Below are 20,239 nucleotides of genomic sequence, written 5' to 3'. Positions count from 1 at the left end.
CAGATCAGACGTATCGCTTACGTTCAGCATAACAGCAGACAATAACTGCAGCATCCGCCTAGATTATAGGCGGGGGGGGGGGGTACATATGTAATTGTGATGGGCAAACTGTATACATTATTAGATTATGATTACTTTATGAAATAGTTTGTATATTTTCGTTCAAATGAGGCAATAAATGGGGTCATTTTAATGTCAACTGGTATTGCATTCCAAGTTATTACTCCAGAATACTTCACTGAATTTCGTGAAGTCTGATATTTTAGCAGAGGAATATGTAGATCGTTGGCATTTCTAGTCTGATGTGGGTGAATATCTATTGCTATTTGAAACATATATCATTAAAAAGTGGAGTAACAAGTTTTTTGTTATACATTATACAAATAGCCAATAGGCGTGAGTGCGATGGTGCGAGATTTCGCATGAGGTGAAAGAAATATTAGTCCAGGATAGAAGAGGCATAACCTTGTTTTTTTATATATACAATATTTTTTGATGGTTTCTTGTCAATTCGAGGGTGCTGATTCCGAATCTGAATGATGCCACTCGTGTAACTTGAGCATTTTCCGCAAATTGGCAAAATCCAATATGGCCGCCAAAATATGCAAATTACCCATGAAAATCCTAAACTGTCCACACATTGGCTATGAAATGCATAAAATTGTGTGGCAGGAGTGAAATACTCTCTGAAAAAAAACTTTTGACAAAATATTTATTTTTCTGATATTCAAAATGGCCGCCAAAGGCCCTTGTATACTCTATTATGTACAATATGAATAGGGAAAACTAATTTTCACAAAAATTAGCACTAAAGTGCAAAAAATCGCGATGTATAAACGAAGTAATATATGCAAATCATCATTACTTACGAGATATATTATTTATTATGTCATATTTGGGAACATTTCTGTTTTTTTGATATCTAAAATAGCCGCTACTGGCCCAAACAGTATTGCATACAATGGCAATGGGGGCCAAAAAGTCACAAGAGTGATCAATAAAATGCATATTATTAAGATTGAACGAGTGGAATACTGACTAAAAACATAATTGTTAACGAAATATATCATTAATATGCCATGTATGTGATGAATGTTTTATTTTGATATTCAAAATGGCTGCCAAAGGCCCTAAAAGTATTATGCACAATGAGAAAGAGTAGCAAAGAAATCAAAAGAGAGAGCACTAAAATGCACATAAATGTGATAAATTAATGGGATACTGTCTAAAACATATTTTCTAACGAAATTCATCATTCAGGTTTCAAGTTTGTGTTAAATACTGTACTTTGACTTTCAAAATGGCCGCCATAGACATTAACAGTATTATGTATAATGCAAAGTGGGAAACCAATATTCACAGGAGTGAGCACCATAAATGGTGATCTATGAGTAAAATATTGTCTGAAAGCAAAATTTCTATAAAGATATATCATTTATTCTGCCAGTTAGGTGATAAATACTCTTATTGCAGAGTCAAAATGGCTGCTACAGGCCCTTATGGTATTATGCACAATGTGAATGGGAACAAATTATATCAACAGAATTTGGCTTTGCTTGGCCATATGGTGATGTATGAGTGGAATATTGTCTGAAAACATGATTTCTAACAGAATATATCATATCTTAGGTAATTAAGGTGATAAAAACTGTATTTCAGCATTCGAAATGGCTGCCATATGCCCATTTTGTGAACATTGTTTATCTCCACTCAAATTGTATATTCTACGATAAGGGCCTATGGTGGCTATTTTCAATTTAAAAATGCAGCGTTTATCAACTTAATTACACATGATATAATATATCTCGGTAGAAAACATGGTTTTAGACAATATTTCACCCTTTCACAATTCACAATTCACAATTATGTATAATATTTAGAGTCAAGAAAAGCCAAATTATGTCAAAATTTGTCCCATGTTACAATGTACACAATACTTTTAGGACCTATGGCAGCCATTTTGCATTTCAAAGTACAGCATTCATTACCTCCACGACCAATATGTGATGTATTTAGTTAGAAATAATTTTTTTACAATATTTTTAATCGTATATCACAGTTATATGCATTTATGATTCTCACTCTTGTGAAAATTAGTTCGTCCATTCGCATTGTACATGATAAATATAGGGCCTATATGGGTGGCGGTCATTTTGAATGTCAAAATACAGCATTTATCACATAAATGGCATATTAATGGCAATGATGGCAATGATGCTTTTAGTCAGCATTCCACTTGTTTATCTTAATAATATGCATTTTAGTCCTCACTCTTGTCATTTTTTGGCCCCAGCCATTGCCATTTTACATCTCTTTGGGCCAGTGTCGGCTATTTTAGACATCAAAATACAGCAATATCCCCATATATGAGATAATAAGTGATATATCTCGTTAGTAATGATGATTTGCATATATTACTTCGTTCATACATCGCGATTTTTTGCGGTTTAGTGCTACTTTTTGTGAAAATTAGTTTTCCCTATTCATATTGTACATAATAGAGTATACAATGGCCTATGGCGGCCATTTTGAATATCAGGAAAATAAATATTTTGTCAAAAATTATTTTTTTCAGAGAGTATTTCACTCCTGCCACACAATTTTATGCATTTCATAGCCAATGTGTGGACAGTTTAGGATTTTCATGGGTAATTTGCATATTTTGGCGGCCATATTGGATTTTGCCAATTTGCGGAAAATGCTCAAGGTTACACGAGTGGCATCATCCAGATTCGGAATCAGCACCCTCGAATTGACAAGAAACCATCAAAAAATATTGTATATATAAAAAAACAAGGTTTGGTCAAGTTTCTATGGGGCCTATCCTGGACTATATAGCTCTATTCAACCAAGGAGCAGCTCCTTGATTCAACGAGGCGTTAGCCGTGTTGAATAGAGTGTTTCTTTCTTTCACCGAATGCGAAATCTCGCACCATTGCACGAATAAGAATATTCGCTATTTGTGTTGTACAACGGCTCGGAATCTAGCGAAAATACGAAAAAACAAGAGTTTTTCCCTCCAGTAATCTATGAGAAGGGAGCAAAAATATTGAAAGCGAAAAGCAAAATCCCCCAAGCGCACAATGGTTTTGGTAATTTAGCCAGCGGGCTGTACGCGCATTGTCACCTTATTCAATGAAATCGCATTGTGACGTCACCTTATAAAGCCGTGCAATGGTACATTTTGGACGGTACATTTCGGATGGTACGTCTTGTGTGAAACGGTACGAATGTGTGACATTCAGCTTCCCATTTGATCGCGTACAACAAGCTAAGTAGGCGTTGTACAAATACATATTTGCAACTTGCAATTCGTGTGTTTGGAATATTCAATTTTCTAAAAAGAGGATCAAAGGGAGTTCTCGGAACGTATTGTACGTATTGCCTTTTTTTGTAATACATACATATTATTAAGAAGAGTTTTAGCACAATGTCCCCAAGTCAAAATACAATACGATACATGAGGAAGAATAATAGCCATGATGGCATTAAATATATTGAGTATTGTACAACGCCTACTTAGCTTGTTGTACGCGATCAAATGGGAGGCTGAATGTCACACATTCGTACCGTTGCACACACAAGACGTACCATCCAAAATGTACCATTGCACGGCTTTAGGAGGTGACGTCGCAATGCGATTTTATACAAATAGCGAATAGGCATGAGTGCGATGGTGCGAGATTTCGCATGAGGTGAAAGAAAGTTGCTCTATTCAACGAGGCGTTAGCCGAGTTGAATAGAGCGTTTCTTTCTTTCACCGAATGCGAAATCTCGCACCATTGCACGAATAAGAATATTCGCTATTTGTGTTGTACAACGCCTCGGAATCTACCGAAAATATGAAAAAAGAAGAGTTTTTCCCTCCAGTTATCTATGAAAAAGGAGCAAAAATATTGAAAGCGAAAAGCAAAATCCCACAAGCTGGGCCCACAAGCGCACATGATCTTGGACAGCATTGCGCATTTAGCCAGCTGGTTTTACGCGCATTGTCATCTTATTCAATGAAATCGCATTGTGACGTCACCTCCTAAAGCCGTACGTGCAATGGTACATTTTGGATGGTACGTCTTGTGTGCAACGGTACGAATGTGTGACATTCAGCCTCCCATTTGATCGCGTACAACAAGCTAAGTAGGCGTTGTACAACATTGAATACTAGTAAGGTGACAATGCGCGTACAGCCCGCTGGCTAAATGCGCAATGCTGTCCAAGATCATGTGCGCTTGTGGGCCCGCCTTGTGGGATTTTGCTTTTTGCTTTCAATATTTTTGCTCCCTTTTCATAGATTACTGGAGGGAAAAACTCTTGTTTTTTTTTCATACTTTCGCTAGATTCCGAGGCGTTGTACAACACTAATAGCGAATATTCTTATTCGTGCAATGGTGCGAGATTTCGCATTCGGTGAAAGAAAGAAACGCTCTATTCAACTCGGCTAACGCCTCGTTGAATAGAGCGTTTCTTTCTTTCACCGAATGCGAAATCGCGCACCATCGCACTCATGCCTATTCGCTATTTGTATAATATTTTCAAATAAATAAATGTCATATTCTGTATGATACACAACCACACGAGATTTCCGCAGGATGATATTAATTGAGGAGCCCAAGTAAGATTTTCATCAATTGTCACGCCAAGAAATGTGGTATTTGAAACCTATTGTATATGGAGATTGTTAATTGTACGGCACAAATTTGTGCAGATAGCTTTTTTTTTTCTGAATATATTTCTTTTTAGAATTTACAAATAATTTGGTAGCAAAAACCACAGGTCTAATTTTGGTATTTTAGAAGTGATTATATTTCTTATTTCAATTATGTTTTTGCCAGATACAAAAACATTATTGTCGTTTGTGAATATGATTGGACAAAACTTAGTGCTTGCATATTGCATATATATCGTTAACATGTAATAGAAAAAAGGGCCCAAAATGGATCCCTGCGGAACACATGTGTCTAGTGTTAACAAACTAGAATTAATACCAAACAAATTGTTTTCTATTTTATAAATAACTTTTTATCGATGCTAAAACAAATTCCTCTGGATCCATAAAATTGAAGACATAATGATTTCATATTTTTTCATACATGAATTTATGACCTGTCTGTCTTCCTTCATGAAATAATTTCAGCAATGAATATAGGCCTTTATAATACATTAAATCGAATTATTAGATCTTGGAGGACAAATTTGAATAGATATAATTTCATGTAATAAAATACAAGAAAACAAGTGTGGATATATGACTTGATGAGCTTGCTCAGAATATTCATGAAGCCACATGCATGCCTAGAACTGTTTCACCAAAATAATGCAAATTTTTTAAATGTCATAACTTTATTATTCCACTTTTGTCCAATTTTGTTAAAACTTTTAGTACTTTGTTTGTCTTGTTATTCTTTATCTGTACAAATCATAGTATTTTCAGCCTGGAGTACCCCTTTAAGATAACTTAATCATGTGGACGCCTCTACAAAATAAAAGTTCACAGTGAGTTCGCACAGTGGACTAAGTGAAAATGTGATTCTCACATATAAAGCGGTGAAAGTGTGTACCATTGTGTGTCTACCATTATGTCTACCATTGTGTAGCCTTGTGCTACACAATGGTGGACACACTGTCTTTTTTTCCTAGTTTAGCTTCAACCGACCTTGAGACCGGGTCTCGAAGAGTTACGATGAGCTTTGCCTTTGGGTGTGCCGCAAAAAGGACGTCCGCTGCAGTACATTTCGGACCATCATAATTCTCGCCGTAGAACCTTCTCCAGTTATCAAATTCATAGACAGTTGTCGGAGATCCATCAGCTGAAATAAATGCATAAAGTGCAACAATATTATTGTAATGATGCCGCTGATCATAATAATAATAACGATAATAATAATAATGAAGATGATAATAACGATAATAGTAATAATAATAATAATGATAATAATGATAAGAGTAATAGTAGTAATAATGATAATAATAATAATGATAATGATAAATATAACAATTTATGATGATACAACACAATTATATTCACTTTATAGTCAAGCAAATCAATATTCTGTAAAAAAAAAAAGATTATCTGTCCCCATTCACATGGTACATACTTTATGGGCATTTTCAAAATGCAGTACATGGCAAAAGGAACGATAAAATTTGTTATAAATCACGCTTAATAGTTACTCATAGATTGTAATTTGTTCATTTTCGTGAAAATTAGTCTTCCCATTCGCACTGCCACTGTACTGTAGGGTCTACTGCGGCCAGTCTGAATTTTGAAAAAGAGCATGTATCACCTACATGGCAAACAAAATGATATATCGCGTTAGATACCATGTTGCCAGACAATACTTTACACATACATTCCAGTAATCATGTGTTTTATACTCAAGCAAAGCCAAATTCTGTCAAAATAATTTGATCTCATTCAAATTGGACGTAGCCCTATACCGTATTTACATGGCGTCCAATATATGTTGAATCTTAAAATTCAGCATGACAAAAGAAATTTGTTAGAAAAACTGTTTCCAGACAACATTTAACCCATAGATTACGATTTTATGAATTTTATGTTTCTTACTCTTGTGAAAGTTATTTTCCTCCATTCATATTCAACTTTATATGGAATAAAGGAAAGGGGCAGTGGAAACGGGGGATGGGGGGGGGGGGGCTGCGGGGGCTCCAAAACCGTGTACAAAAACGTAAATATTACCATCTGATTATGATTTTTCTTTATCATGGTCAGCCCTCCACACTTTCGGCTCAACCCCCACTTTCAAAACAGTACCGCGGGCTGCAGGGGTCTGTGGTGGCAATTTTGAATATTACGAAAATGAAGATTTTTTTTTCCAAAATCATGTTTTCAGAGGTTTCATTCCAGTGTCGAAACTACAGGCACTTCACCGTCAATATTATGTGCATTATTAATTTATTTTATTTCCATTGGTGACCACATTGTTGCATCACTCAGACTTGGATTCATCACCTTCAAATTGATGATAAAGCAATAATAAAACATCGTGTATATCGAAAAAAATTGAACAATGTCATGCATTGCCACAAAGTCATCTAGCCTGCAAAGGGTAGTATCCTTCTCAAAAAGACGAAGAGCTGTGTTAGATCTTTGGCGGCAGCTCTGTAGTCTGCTTTGCAAACTCGATTTAAGGGTCTGAACCCGGGGGGGGGGGGCACTTACATTGACGAGTGGATACCATGCGCGACCAAAAAAAACACGTAAAAAGGATGTCTTTTTCAAGATAGGGCACGTTACGTACGTAACGTGATAAGGGTGTCAAAAACAAAATAAATATTAAAAAAAGGGTATCTATTATACTCGGAAAAATATACGTGTTTAGGGTCAAATATGCGGAAATGATAAAACAAAATAAAAATGTTTTATAAAGGATGTTCTTTTTGCCCTGTTTAGAGTCTGATTTGCCATGTTTGCGCGAGGTGTGGAAGATGGGGCCGTACTAAATCAAAATAATGGTGTGTCAAAGTAAAACCGACGACCGACGGACCCATGACATAACAATAAAGTATCGCTGTACTTGTTTAGGGGTTCATTTTAGGGAATACTTGCCAATTTGTTTTCAATACTTGTTAAGGGTAGGGTTTCACAAGCCAATACTTGTCATGCTTGTTAAGGGGTGCATTTCCAGCCCGTGTTCGCGCATGGTATCCACTCGTCAATGGAAGTGGCCCCTCCGGGGGTCTGAATCAATGTGCTGCCTATGATGTCTTGTCTATTGGAGACCCTCTTTGTTTAATAAGTGCCTAAGTGTCTATGCCTTGTTACGCTTAATACGCCCGTGTGGTGACCGGGTTAAGGGGCAAAGAGGGCGTTATCACACGTGTTTATATAGGGCCTTGACGTTAATATATCGGCAATTTTTGCAATCACTACGCATAATCACCACGCTTTCTATAACACGGATAATCCTTTGTCAAAAACCCGTAAATGACAATACAGCCTTTGTCGTAATTCAGAGAATAAAAAAAAAGTGTCGTCCTGTACCTTGCAGGGTTGGATCCAGCCTTCGCCAATGGGGGGGGGGGCAGAACTTTTTTTCAGCCATATTTTTTTCCGATCAGCCGCTTGAAGATGATTTTTTGTTTCTTGTGAATGGGTAGTCCCAATAGTCACTTCTTACGTTTATTCTTAAAGGTAAATGCTAGTTTTGGTAACGATATCAAAATGAGTTCGTACAGAATCCAATGAAATGACCACCAAAGTGTCTGTTTGTATAAATAAAACGCATGTGCCAAAGAATTCTGGAAGAAATTGTGTAATTGCTGAGAAATCAGCAAATAAGCACAGGAATCGGGTAGGGCATCGGGCCCGACGCCCTAAGCAATAATTATACATTGTCCCACGTGCGCTTATCTGTGTTGGGGATCTTCGGTGTGAACATTTTTCAGCGTAGATTTCAAGATTTCACAAAGTTCAGTTAATGTAACTGTACCAGATCTAGATCCTCGATGATATACTGATAATTAAGCCTTGTTTTACAGACTTTCTCATGAAATCAGTGTTTACTGCAACTACTGGAATTTCTCTTTAAGAATAAATGTAAATATATTATATCATAAATCCTTATATATATAATGCGAGCGCGAAGCGCGAGCTAAATGTTTTTTGGAAATCTTATGTATTTTTTTATAAAATTTGAACATTCTGCGCAATGTTTGTTATCCTGAAAAAGATGTGTATGCAACTAAATAATTATAACGAACGCGATGCCTGAGCAGAAATGAACTGATGACAAAGGTACCTGTTAAAGACTGCATGCAGTTAGCCATATAGACGTTACATATTTATTTTTAAAAATCAAATGCGAGCGCGAAGCGCGAGCTGAAATTTTTTGACATTTTTACCTAAAGAATGGAAATTCTAAGCACTTTTTTATAACAACACTCTATTCATGTTATGTAAACCATGAAAAGGATAAGTAATTGGGGGTCATCCTTACATTAATAATGCGAGCGCAAAGCGCGAGCAGAAAATTTTTATATACGTTTTGAACTGATCGAAGGGGTACCTGTTAAGGACTGCTTGCATTTAGCCATGAAGACGTAAGATATTCCAACAATCAAATAATGCGAGCGCGAAGCGCGAGCTGAAATTTTTTGACATTTCTACATAAAGAATGGAAAATTTTGATAAATTTTATGTAATCGTAAACAGGATACCTATATAACTAAACAATTGATGCGAGCGCGAAGCGCGAGCGGAAAAAATCGAGATCTAGACCTAAAACCGGGACACTCTATTCATGATTTGTAAATCATGAAAAAAATGAGTAATAGGGGATCTTCCTACATGAATAATGCGAGCAAAAAGTGCGAAAGAACAGGCAGGATTCAGGCCAGGAAAGCCTTGTACTAGTCAACCGCTGAATCTGACACAGTATATTGAAGACGGATTTGAGAAAGGGCCGATAACTGGGGCAACCTTCGTTGACCGACCTCTGTGCAACTGATGACAGTATAAATCGTCGAATCCTTACGGGAAACCGAAGTTTTTTTGTGAATCTTGGTGGTTCCAGCAGCAGACGACGGAGGCAAAAAAATGGTGTCCAACAAGGAAGCGTCCTCGTCCCACTCCTCTTGAACATCTGCATGAATGCAAGTACTGAAAGCTCCCTGTATGATGATGATCTTTGCATTGCCCCGCAGAAGCAGTCTTTCGAAGAGGTGAAAAAAGCAGTTAGCGATGCTCTGGCAGGCCTGACTCTTTACTACGCTGCAAATCAAGAGAAAACCAAACTCAGTGTTTTCCATCTTCAAGAACAGACATGCAGACCGGAAACTGAAGGTCGGATGGTATGGAAAATGGTTGGAACACAACATGAAGACAATCTACCTCGTCTTCACCTCGAACGTTTCCTTACAAAGAAAGAACATGCCGCAAAGACAAAGGCTAAAATTGGAGTAAAGAACAGCATCCTCAAGAATTAAGCTTGCCAACACGATATGGGGAACAGATGCCAAAACCATGAAAACCATCCGTGCGCCAGCTCTTACACTATGCTACTCAACTGCTGAGTATGCAGCCCTTAATTGTCTGGTGTAGGTCATCCCAAGCACCAAAGATAGATCCAACCCTGAATGCTGCCTTGCAGCAATTACTGGCTGTCTGCGACAAACAAGAGTAGAATATTTTTGCCGGCTGTTCGGTATTGCCACTCCACACATCAGAGACGTGTAAGCACATCAAGCAGGGAGATAACCTTCTTCATCCACTCTTTAACTATGAACCTGTAAAAAGAGAGATTTTGTGAAATCAAGACGTGTATAGCTTCCTTCACTGTTCACTCGACTGAATCCCTCGGTGGCTCTACTTAAGGTCAAACCACCTCCAGTCTGTGACGCACAAGCTCTCATAATACCTTGCGAATTACTCCCCCAGGTTCAAGTGAGGAATGGCCAAACTGGCTATTTCCTAATCGCCTGCGGTCTTGAACAGGACAGTGCAAAATCCTTGTGCGTGCACAAATGGGGCTACAACTGCGATCAATGGAGACACTGCCTGCGATTGTTAGGGGGGGTCAGATGATGCACTAACTTTTAGTTTACCCCCTCCTTCCAGATCACTGCCAAAGACAGTGTCTTTTAACCCAAAAGTCAGATCTTGTACCCTCCACTTGACAGGACTTGTGTAGTGACCAGAGAAGAAAATCCAATATTTTCGGCGGGAGATGGACGTGTTACGACGGTGATGCTCTTGATATATCAAACGCAACTGGGAATTTAATTGCAACTTTTAGTCACACTAATCTTTTTGAAACCACCACCCCTGGTCTTATCCAGCATTGCATGGTTTAGAAACAAGGGGGATACACCTTACCTGTAACAAGCCAATTTTTCAGGGAGTCATTTTGTTGAAACCGTTCTACCATATTCGCTGATCTTGAATCCAGGTAAGTTGAGAATGGCACTGAACCTAAAGTATTCAGAATGATATATGCATTGGTTGGTTGGTTGATTTATTTATTTTATTCGTCAAGAATATCACAGGTAATATGGGATACAATGAATTCAAAGAATACCTTGACATGATAATCCATGAAATCCGAAAGGCTTATTTCCAGTGTGGTTCTATTGATAGTATAAAACATTGATATATTTTAAAAACAAAGTGCATAATCTACGACAAGTACTGGAACATAGTAAATATGACATAACCATCAATCAAATAATTTGCAAAACCTGAAACAAACAGTAATCTACGTTATATTTTTCTTTTTTTTTCTTCCCCTATTTCGCCTTCCTTTCTTCCCCCCCCCCCTATTTTTTTGCTCCGTGGTTAGCCCAACGGGCCCCTGTATCCGCCTATGGTATAAAGCAAAGCATAAAATAGCCTAGACTTCATATTCAAACATGTTCGATATCTATACAATAATTTTAAGCTTGAATTTACTTTTTTGCGATTGTGTCTACCTACCCCGTCCATGAGTGGTCACTCGTTAAATTAATTTCCATACATTTTACTGAATCTTTTCTGTCAGTTACCTGAATATGAAAGCTTGAAATCGTTTCGACAAAAAATAAAATGCTTTCCGTTTTCCCAACATGTAAACTAAGCTTGTTGTCCATGTTGTCACACATCAATTCGATGCAATCCGCCACATCTGCAATTAGCGTTTTTTTATCAATTATCTTTGTATTTGTATCTGATAATAGCAAGACACTATCATCAGTATATAAAATTAATTCAGATTAATTAATACAAGCACATATATCATTGACGTAAGACATAAAAAGAATGGAGCCGAAAACGCTTCGTTGAGCGACTCCGCATTGAATAGGCAGTGAATCAGAAAGAACCGTCTGCATGGTAACAACTTGATGACGATTTGATGAAATATCTAAACCATGTCACACATGCAGTCTAAACCTAAGCCCATCATTAATAATTTCTTTAAAAGTATGTTATGATCTGCAGTACAAAGTCTAAGAGAACCATTCATATACCATGCGCCCATGTGAATTTTCATTCCAGTTAGATTAAACAAGTTTTAGTGGAACATCCGTTACGAAAGCTGGACTGAAATTTGTATATTAGCTTGGTTTCTTGATAGTATTTGTCCCCTCGAGCATGAACAGACTTTTCAAAAAATTTCGTCCCTACACTTATAGGCCTATAATTACCTACGTCAATTTTATCTCTCTATTTATGTATAGCGGGGTAACTTTTGCAGCGAATTTCAGGCAGAAGACATAAGAAATAAATTATTTATATAAATTCCAAGGTTTGTACAAATTTCTTTCCCCATCTTTTGAAAATATTGCAGATGTCATATCTAGACAAGTACTTTTTGATATTTTCAACTTGTTTAGTTCATCTAAAACAAATTTTCTGTAACAGGGGAAAATGAAAACTACTTATAAAATACCGGCCTTTTCTTCATAAAACCTTTGAAATTGGTCAATTTCTGCATGAAATTTGTATGTATTTTACTGGAAAATTACAAACTAACTTGTCGGCCGCATTCATAAAATAACGATTAAACTCATTTGAAATTTCAGTCTTATCGTGACTGAATTCACTTTGGACATGTTTTTTATCACAATGTTCTTTACTTTAGACCTAGACCTATCAGATCTTCCACAATTTTTTCGAGTCATGCTTGCTTTATTCGATTTGTTCTTAAACATATTCCGTTTTTGGTACTTCATGCATTCCTTTGAACTAAATATGGTCTTCTTTGAAGCATTTATGATGTTGAGCTAAATGAAATTGGCCAAAGGTGGGCGATTTAGATCTTTCTCCTTTATAACTCTTCTAATTCATTCCATATTAATTTATTATTTATTTATTTATGTATTTATATACTCATTCATTTTTTTTATTTTCATTTGCTTTTAACTTCAAATCTTATTCTAATGTTAATCTTCTTTAAAAAATATATTTATTTTCTTCCTGTTGTATTATTATTATTTACTTTGGGGAGAAGGGAGCCTGATGAGTCGGGCAACGATGCGGGTAAACTGGGAAGAAAGTATGTTAGACAAAAGGGAAACCTACAAAATCCGTAATCACATATTTGGAGATAATTTTGTAACATATAAATATAATTTTCATCAGAGTAGTTAAGAACTAAAAACAAAGATGACTTACGGGTTCTCTTGCACGACCACCAATCGGATTCCTTGACAACACCAGACACGGAGACTTGAGGATGTAACCTCAGTTTAGCCCACATCTCAGTAGTTCCACACTTCGTAACTCCAATAACATAGAAATGAGGCAGGCAGCGCAGCACCTCCCTGCCTTCTTTTTTAATTTCAAAACACGGGCCTTTATAACCCGGGAGAAATTCATTCGGTAAATTCTCAAAAAAATCCCTGAAAGTAAATAGAAAGCAAGCATATTTAAGTGATTTGGTTGAACACGTTGAATCGGTACCTGGCAGGAATTTATTCCTTGAAATACTAATCGCTGTAAAAGCTTGTCAGACTAAATCCAGCGTAATTTTGTCTGCCCAGAAACTGAATATAATAAATTCTATTCACCGAGGTGACATCAGAACCTTGAATGCAACAATGAAATATCACGTGACCTATCAGTGATTCGGATCCACATAATCTGTATAATATTGTAGGAAAGGGATTACAATTTTCGGTAAATTCTCAAAAAATCCCTGAAAGTAAATAGAAAGCAAGCATATTCAAGGGGGGGGGGGAACATTTAACCCACAAGCTTCGCTTTTTAGTTCCCCCTTTTTCCTCATCTACTATATCATTGTACATGAATTATGAAATGCATTTTTTTCTACTCTCTTTATGTACGTAAATATTTAATGACTAGAAATGCTTTTATAATGTTATGTGTTGTAAATATGAATTTGATTTTTTACTGATATGGAAATAAAGACATTGAACTTATAACTTTGTTTAGAGCTCACAATTTGCTGAGGGAATACAATTTTCCGATCTTTACATTTATTTATACACAGTTCCCATTGTCACGATTCGCGCTATACGAACGCCGCGTATGTTCTTTCGTAACTCATCGCATAATTTTTGTTAACGTATCTGAAATTTCACGTTGAGATTCGATGTAATACCAATGGATACGATTTTTACGCGCCTGAATAGGATATGGTCACGATTGGTCATTTTCAGGTGCCACAATCGCTTTAGTCCAGGATAGAAGAGGCATAACCTTGTTTTTTTATATATACAATATTTTTTGATGGTTTCTTGTCAATTCGAGGGTGCTGATTCCGAATCTGAATGATGCCACTCGTGTAACCTTGAGCATTTTCCGCAAATTGGCAAAATCCAATATGGCCGCCAAAATATGCAAATTACCCATGAAAATCCTAAACTGTCCACACATTGGCTATGAAATGCATAAAATTGTGTGGCAGGAGTGAAATACTCTCTGAAAAAAAAACTTTTGACAAAATATTTATTTTTCTGATATTCAAAATGGCCGCCAAAGGCCCTTGTATACTCTATTATGTACAATATGAATAGGGAAAACTAATTTTCACAAAAATTAGCACTAAAGTGCAAAAAATCGCGATGTATAAACGAAGTAATATATGCAAATCATCATTACTTACGAGATATATTATTTATTATGTCATATTTGGGAACATTTCTGTTTTTTTGATATCTAAAATAGCCGCTACTGGCCCAAACAGTATTGCATACAATGGCAATGGGGGCCAAAAAAGTCACAAGAGTGATCAATAAAATGCATATTATTAAGATTGAACGAGTGGAATACTGACTAAAAACATAATTGTTAACGAAATATATCATTAATATGCCATGTATGTGATGAATGTTTTATTTTGATATTCAAAATGGCTGCCAAAGGCCCTAAAAGTATTATGCACAATGAGAAAGAGTAGCAAAGAAATCAAAAGAGAGAGCACTAAAATGCACATAAATGTGATAAATTAATGGGATACTGTCTAAAACATATTTTCTAACGAAATTCATCATTCAGGTTTCAAGTTTGTGTTAAATACTGTACTTTGACTTTCAAAATGGCCGCCATAGACATTAACAGTATTATGTATAATGCAAAGTGGGAAACCAATATTCACAGGAGTGAGCACCATAAATGGTGATCTATGAGTAAAATATTGTCTGAAAGCAAAATTTCTATAAAGATATATCATTTATTCTGCCAGTTAGGTGATAAATACTCTTATTGCAGAGTCAAAATGGCTGCTACAGGCCCTTATGGTATTATGCACAATGTGAATGGGAACAAATTATATCAACAGAATTTGGCTTTGCTTGGCCATATGGTGATGTATGAGTGGAATATTGTCTGAAAACATGATTTCTAACAGAATATATCATATCTTAGGTAATTAAGGTGATAAAAACTGTATTTCAGCATTCGAAATGGCTGCCATATGCCCATTTTGTGAACATTGTTTATCTCCACTCAAATTGTATATTCTACGATAAGGGCCTATGGTGGCTATTTTCAATTTAAAAATGCAGCGTTTATCAACTTAATTACACATGATATAATATATCTCGGTAGAAAACATGGTTTTAGACAATATTTCACCCTTTCACAATTCACAATTCACAATTATGTATAATATTTAGAGTCAAGAAAAGCCAAATTATGTCAAAATTTGTCCCATGTTACAATGTACACAATACTTTTAGGACCTATGGCAGCCATTTTGCATTTCAAAGTACAGCATTCATTACCTCCACGACCAATATGTGATGTATTTAGTTAGAAATAATTTTTTAACAATATTTTTAATCGTATATCACAGTTATATGCATTTATGATTCTCACTCTTGTGAAAATTAGTTCGTCCATTCGCATTGTACATGACAAATATAGGGCCTATATGGGTGGCGGTCATTTTGAATGTCAAAATACAGCATTTATCACATAAATGGCATATTAATGGCAATGATGGCAATGATGCTTTTAGTCAGCATTCCACTTGTTTATCTTAATAATATGCATTTTAGTCCTCACTCTTGTCATTTTTTGGCCCCAGCCATTGCCATTTTACATCTCTTTGGGCCAGTGTCGGCTATTTTAGACATCAAAATACAGCAATATCCCCATATATGAGATAATAAGTGATATATCTCGTTAGTAATGATGATTTGCATATATTACTTCGTTCATACATCGCGATTTTTTGCGGTTTAGTGCTACTTTTTGTGAAAATTAGTTTTCCCTATTCATATTGTACATAATAGAGTATACAATGGCCTATGGCGGCCATTTTGAATATCAGGAAAATAAATATTTTGTCAAAAATTATTTTTTTCAGAGAGTATTTCACCCCTGCAACACGATTTCATGCATGTCATAGCCAATGTGCGGACAATTTTAGGATTTTCATGGGTAATTTGCATATTTTGGCGGCCATATTGGATTTTGCCAATTTGCGGAAAATGCTCAAGGTTACACGAGTGGCATCATCCAGATTCGGAATCAGCACCCTCGAATTGACAAGAAACCATCAAAAAATATTGTATATATAAAAAAAACAAGGTTTGGTCAAGTTTCTATGGGGCCTATCCTGGACTACTTTCTCGCTCAGATTTGATCGAATACATTCCGATGGGATTGTGCCGATTGAGTACGCGGTTAGGTAGGCCTAAATACCTGATACGAACGTCACGATCAGAATACTTGATTTAGGACTATCTGTTACGGGGGGGTACGTGCATGTAATGGTCGGATACGACGAAATAACGAGGACTGGGATCGAATGTGATCACTAATTGCGCTAAATGATTACTCCACGATTGAGATCATGATTTCAATCGTGGCTCAAATCCTGACAGTGGGAACTACATATTGATATCAGAGAAACGGTTTATATCAATTCTTTGAACCATTATGCTGCGCAGTAAGCGTAATGAGTGAAAAGCATCTGTGGCCCCCAAAAAAGTGATCGAGCAAAAACTTTAAAGTAGTAATAACCACTTCACATGCACTGGATTCGCGCCACGATTGAAAACGGTGGTCTAAATGGTGTAGTCACCGTAATGATCGGATCAGTACGTACAAGATCGTATCAGATCATTCAAGGCATTCGTATTGATCGTAGAAAAAAAATTGAATGGTTCAGAATCGTATACAGTGCGTATCAAAAAAAAACGGGACAGATTTGAAAAATAAAATATAAAATTTTGTTTCAAATTATGATATATATATTTTGTGCTAATAGGTGCTCTTAAGGTCTTATCTTTGAAATGCAATTAAAAAAATGAATTTTGTTCATGCTTGAGCGAACACAGGACGTTTTTGTTGGGGGTTCAAAAACAGGCTTGCGCCATGCAATTGCAGAATATAAGTAATATGATGATCAGACTTCTTGCTAATCAGGAGAGTTCGTCTGGACCTTTTTATTATTTGTGCCACAATTTTCGAATTATGCTGTCAAATATTTTATTTACAAATTTTATTCATTTATTTACTTGAATTATTACTTGAATTATTTTGTTTTTTTCATTTAAACTTCTCTTACCTTTTAATTTTCCTTCATAAGTAACTGAGAAAAGAATATTTTTTTGTCAACCCAAGCAAGATTTGCATTATTAATTGGAAAACATTGTGATTATTCAAATCCTTTTATTGTATGAAACAAATTATGTTATGTACCTTTAAAAGACATGAATTTATTTTTCAAGGGGTCATTGATTCTTTGACCACGTTAAATTGCTTGACAGGAAACACAAAAAGGAATTCATGTCTTTCAATGACAGTGGTGTATTGAGTCAATAGTGAAGGAGCTAGATATGGCAGATCGGGTAAAATGTATTAAAAAGTTGTGAGCGAGCGAAGTGAGCACGCAATATTCCTAGTTTTTTATTATAATATCAAATTTTGTGATATATATTGACATAATATTCTATCTTTCCTTTCATTTCCTGTCCACTTTTTTTCTTTGTCATAATTTTTTTTTTTTGGGGGGGGGGCATTCCGAGCCCCCGCCCTTCTGTGTGGCACTGTTCAAAAGGGACCATAACCTTTGTAGCACACAATGAAAGGATTTGAAAAAAAAATCCACGCTCTCCCATACTTCGATTGAAAATTGTTTTAGCTTGAAGAAGGAATATTCAAAGCTAACAGAGAGCATATTAAAAAGAAACAACAACAGAACAATTTAAGTAAATAAATAGATCTGAAAATGAATTTTGACCGCATGATTTGAAAATTATAGCAAAGATAATGAAAAGGATAAGAGGAAGTCTGCTAATTAGCAAGAAGTCCGATCATCATATTTATAATTTTATGCCATTTTGGCGCAAGCCTCCTTTTTAACCCCGGACAAAAACATTCAGTGTTCGCTCAAGCATGAACGAAACGAATTTTTTTAAATAGAATTTGAAAGATAAGACCTTAGAGCACCTATTAACACCAAAATATAGACATCATAATTTGGAACAAAAATTTTATAGACTTTTCAAATCTGTCCCGTTTTTTTTATACGCACTGTAGTGTTCGCACTGGATCACGCGACAGTGGGCACGAGATGTTATTCTTATAGATTAGATAGATTACGTCAAAAACCATATTGTACAACGCATAGTTATCTTTTTTTACTCATACAAATGTGCGGAGATACAATATCTCACCAAGTGGACATGAGCAAAGTCTTGGAAACCCGTTGGAAACCAAGTACGAGTTAACTAGTTGGGTTTTTTTTAATGGGGAATGTGCATTAAAAGGAAATCAAATCGTCTCTAATTTAACGGGTCAATGGATGTGAGGGAGTTCTTACCGGTTTTCCTAGTTTGAAAAGGTCCTTCGGGGTACATTTCTTTTCCAGGCGAAAATCAGGCGTCGTTGGCTTCTCAATCCAGGTCACGTGTTGAATTGTCGAATTCCTGATTCTCTCTGCTGTACGCAATGTGATACCTCTATTAGAAACTGTAAAAAAGGTATGGTTTGTAAATGCGTCTTGAATTCGCCTCACAAAAAAGGTGATGTTGTTACGCTGTTTCAATTTCCATTCGCCTTAACATACTCAGTTGAACGGAGAGATACCTGTCGTGGAATTGGTATCCATATAAAGCTAAAGTCTGACAATATTATGCAATCAAAGTGGTATGTCCAGCTATTGGCTTGGGACTTAAAGGCACTGCTTCGGCGGCATCTCAGGAGTCAGGTCAACCTCTCGAAATTCAGTAATTTTTTTGTTCCGATTGCGACCGTTATCATGGTTATTGAATGAAATTTAGCAAGCTGTTAGAGATTTCATTTCATATTCTTTATTTTAAATCCTCGGCAGCCCGGCCGTGTTCTTATATTTTTCCTTTATTGTTTAATTCAATAATTAAACGTATAACAATCTCGATTAAACATTTTGCAAGGCTATTTTTATATATCTTCTGTATACATAAGTGCCTTTTCACATGTGAATCTTGAATCATCATTGTAATAATGATTGCTATTATCATGATTATAATCGTGACTGTGATTAGCGATCGTTATTCTAATCATGTTCTAGTTTTGTTTCACACGTGCTAAATATTCGTCATTAGCCTTATTTTTCACTTTAATCATCACTCAAATTACGATATTTTACCGTATAAAAGGGCGCTAAGAGTTTAGGAAATGGAAACATGGTTTGAATCTTCAATGAATATGTGAGATTCTTTGTTTCAACCGATTTAATTCACAAATAGGCATCCTTATAAGTTATGTGCAAAAATGGAGAAAATCGATATGTCATTACTGTACAGTAAAATACAAAATAAATAGTGAATGACGTCAGGGACTTTCTCTTTTGGATATTATAGCGTTGTGCATATAACTGGTTTGTGTAAAAGTAAGCAAAACTGCAACATATTTTTATATTACGGCTACATCCTTATTTTGATGAAATGTTCAGCATTATGCTTGCTTTATCTTTGTCCCTTTATTCAAATCCATTTTTGTTGGGGTACATGAACTTGCACTGTGATAGCTCATGACAGAAAAGGGTACCTGAACTGAGAGAAGAGACGCCAGAACTCGTCGGTTGGAAATACATGTACCAGAACGTCATCATTCCAGAGAATATTACAGCTGAAGCAAAACCCACATATTTGCCACTTTTTAAAGCCATATTCTGCCGAAAAAAATGATGATGTTAACAATTATATACATAACATATAGCACATTAAACGTAACTTGAATGCTATCAGGTATACGTTTCATGCTCTTCAAGTTCTACCCCGAGGTATTAAGCAGTCAATAATAAACCAATGAAAAGAATGATTTTTCTGTATACATACATTCATACAC

The 20,239-nt window shown here is 35.9% G+C and overlaps 1 protein-coding gene across 1 annotated transcript in view; it reads right to left on the bottom strand.

The window, feature by feature from the left end:
• LOC121417724 (carbohydrate sulfotransferase 15-like) overlaps nucleotides 1-20,025 on the bottom strand; it is a 34,582-nt gene extending 14,557 nt beyond the window's left edge. Inside the window, exons 1-5 of the mRNA XM_041611754.1 lie at nucleotides 19,940-20,025; nucleotides 18,732-18,880; nucleotides 13,109-13,335; nucleotides 10,835-10,930; nucleotides 5,651-5,804 (exon numbers count right to left, since the gene is read on the bottom strand). Of these exons, the coding sequence (XP_041467688.1) occupies nucleotides 5,651-5,804; nucleotides 10,835-10,930; nucleotides 13,109-13,193 (335 nt within the window). The 5' untranslated portion in view covers nucleotides 13,194-13,335; nucleotides 18,732-18,880; nucleotides 19,940-20,025. The remainder of the gene's footprint in view (nucleotides 1-5,650; nucleotides 5,805-10,834; nucleotides 10,931-13,108; nucleotides 13,336-18,731; nucleotides 18,881-19,939) is intronic.
• Between the last annotated feature and the right edge of the window lie 214 nt (nucleotides 20,026-20,239).

The sequence above is a fragment of the Lytechinus variegatus genome, chromosome 1, assembly GCF_018143015.1.
Source record: "Lytechinus variegatus isolate NC3 chromosome 1, Lvar_3.0, whole genome shotgun sequence".
Lineage (NCBI taxonomy): Eukaryota > Metazoa > Echinodermata > Echinoidea > Temnopleuroida > Toxopneustidae > Lytechinus > Lytechinus variegatus.
The sequence above is the reverse complement of the archived record's forward strand: the minus strand, read 5'-3'. Positions and strand labels throughout refer to the sequence as shown.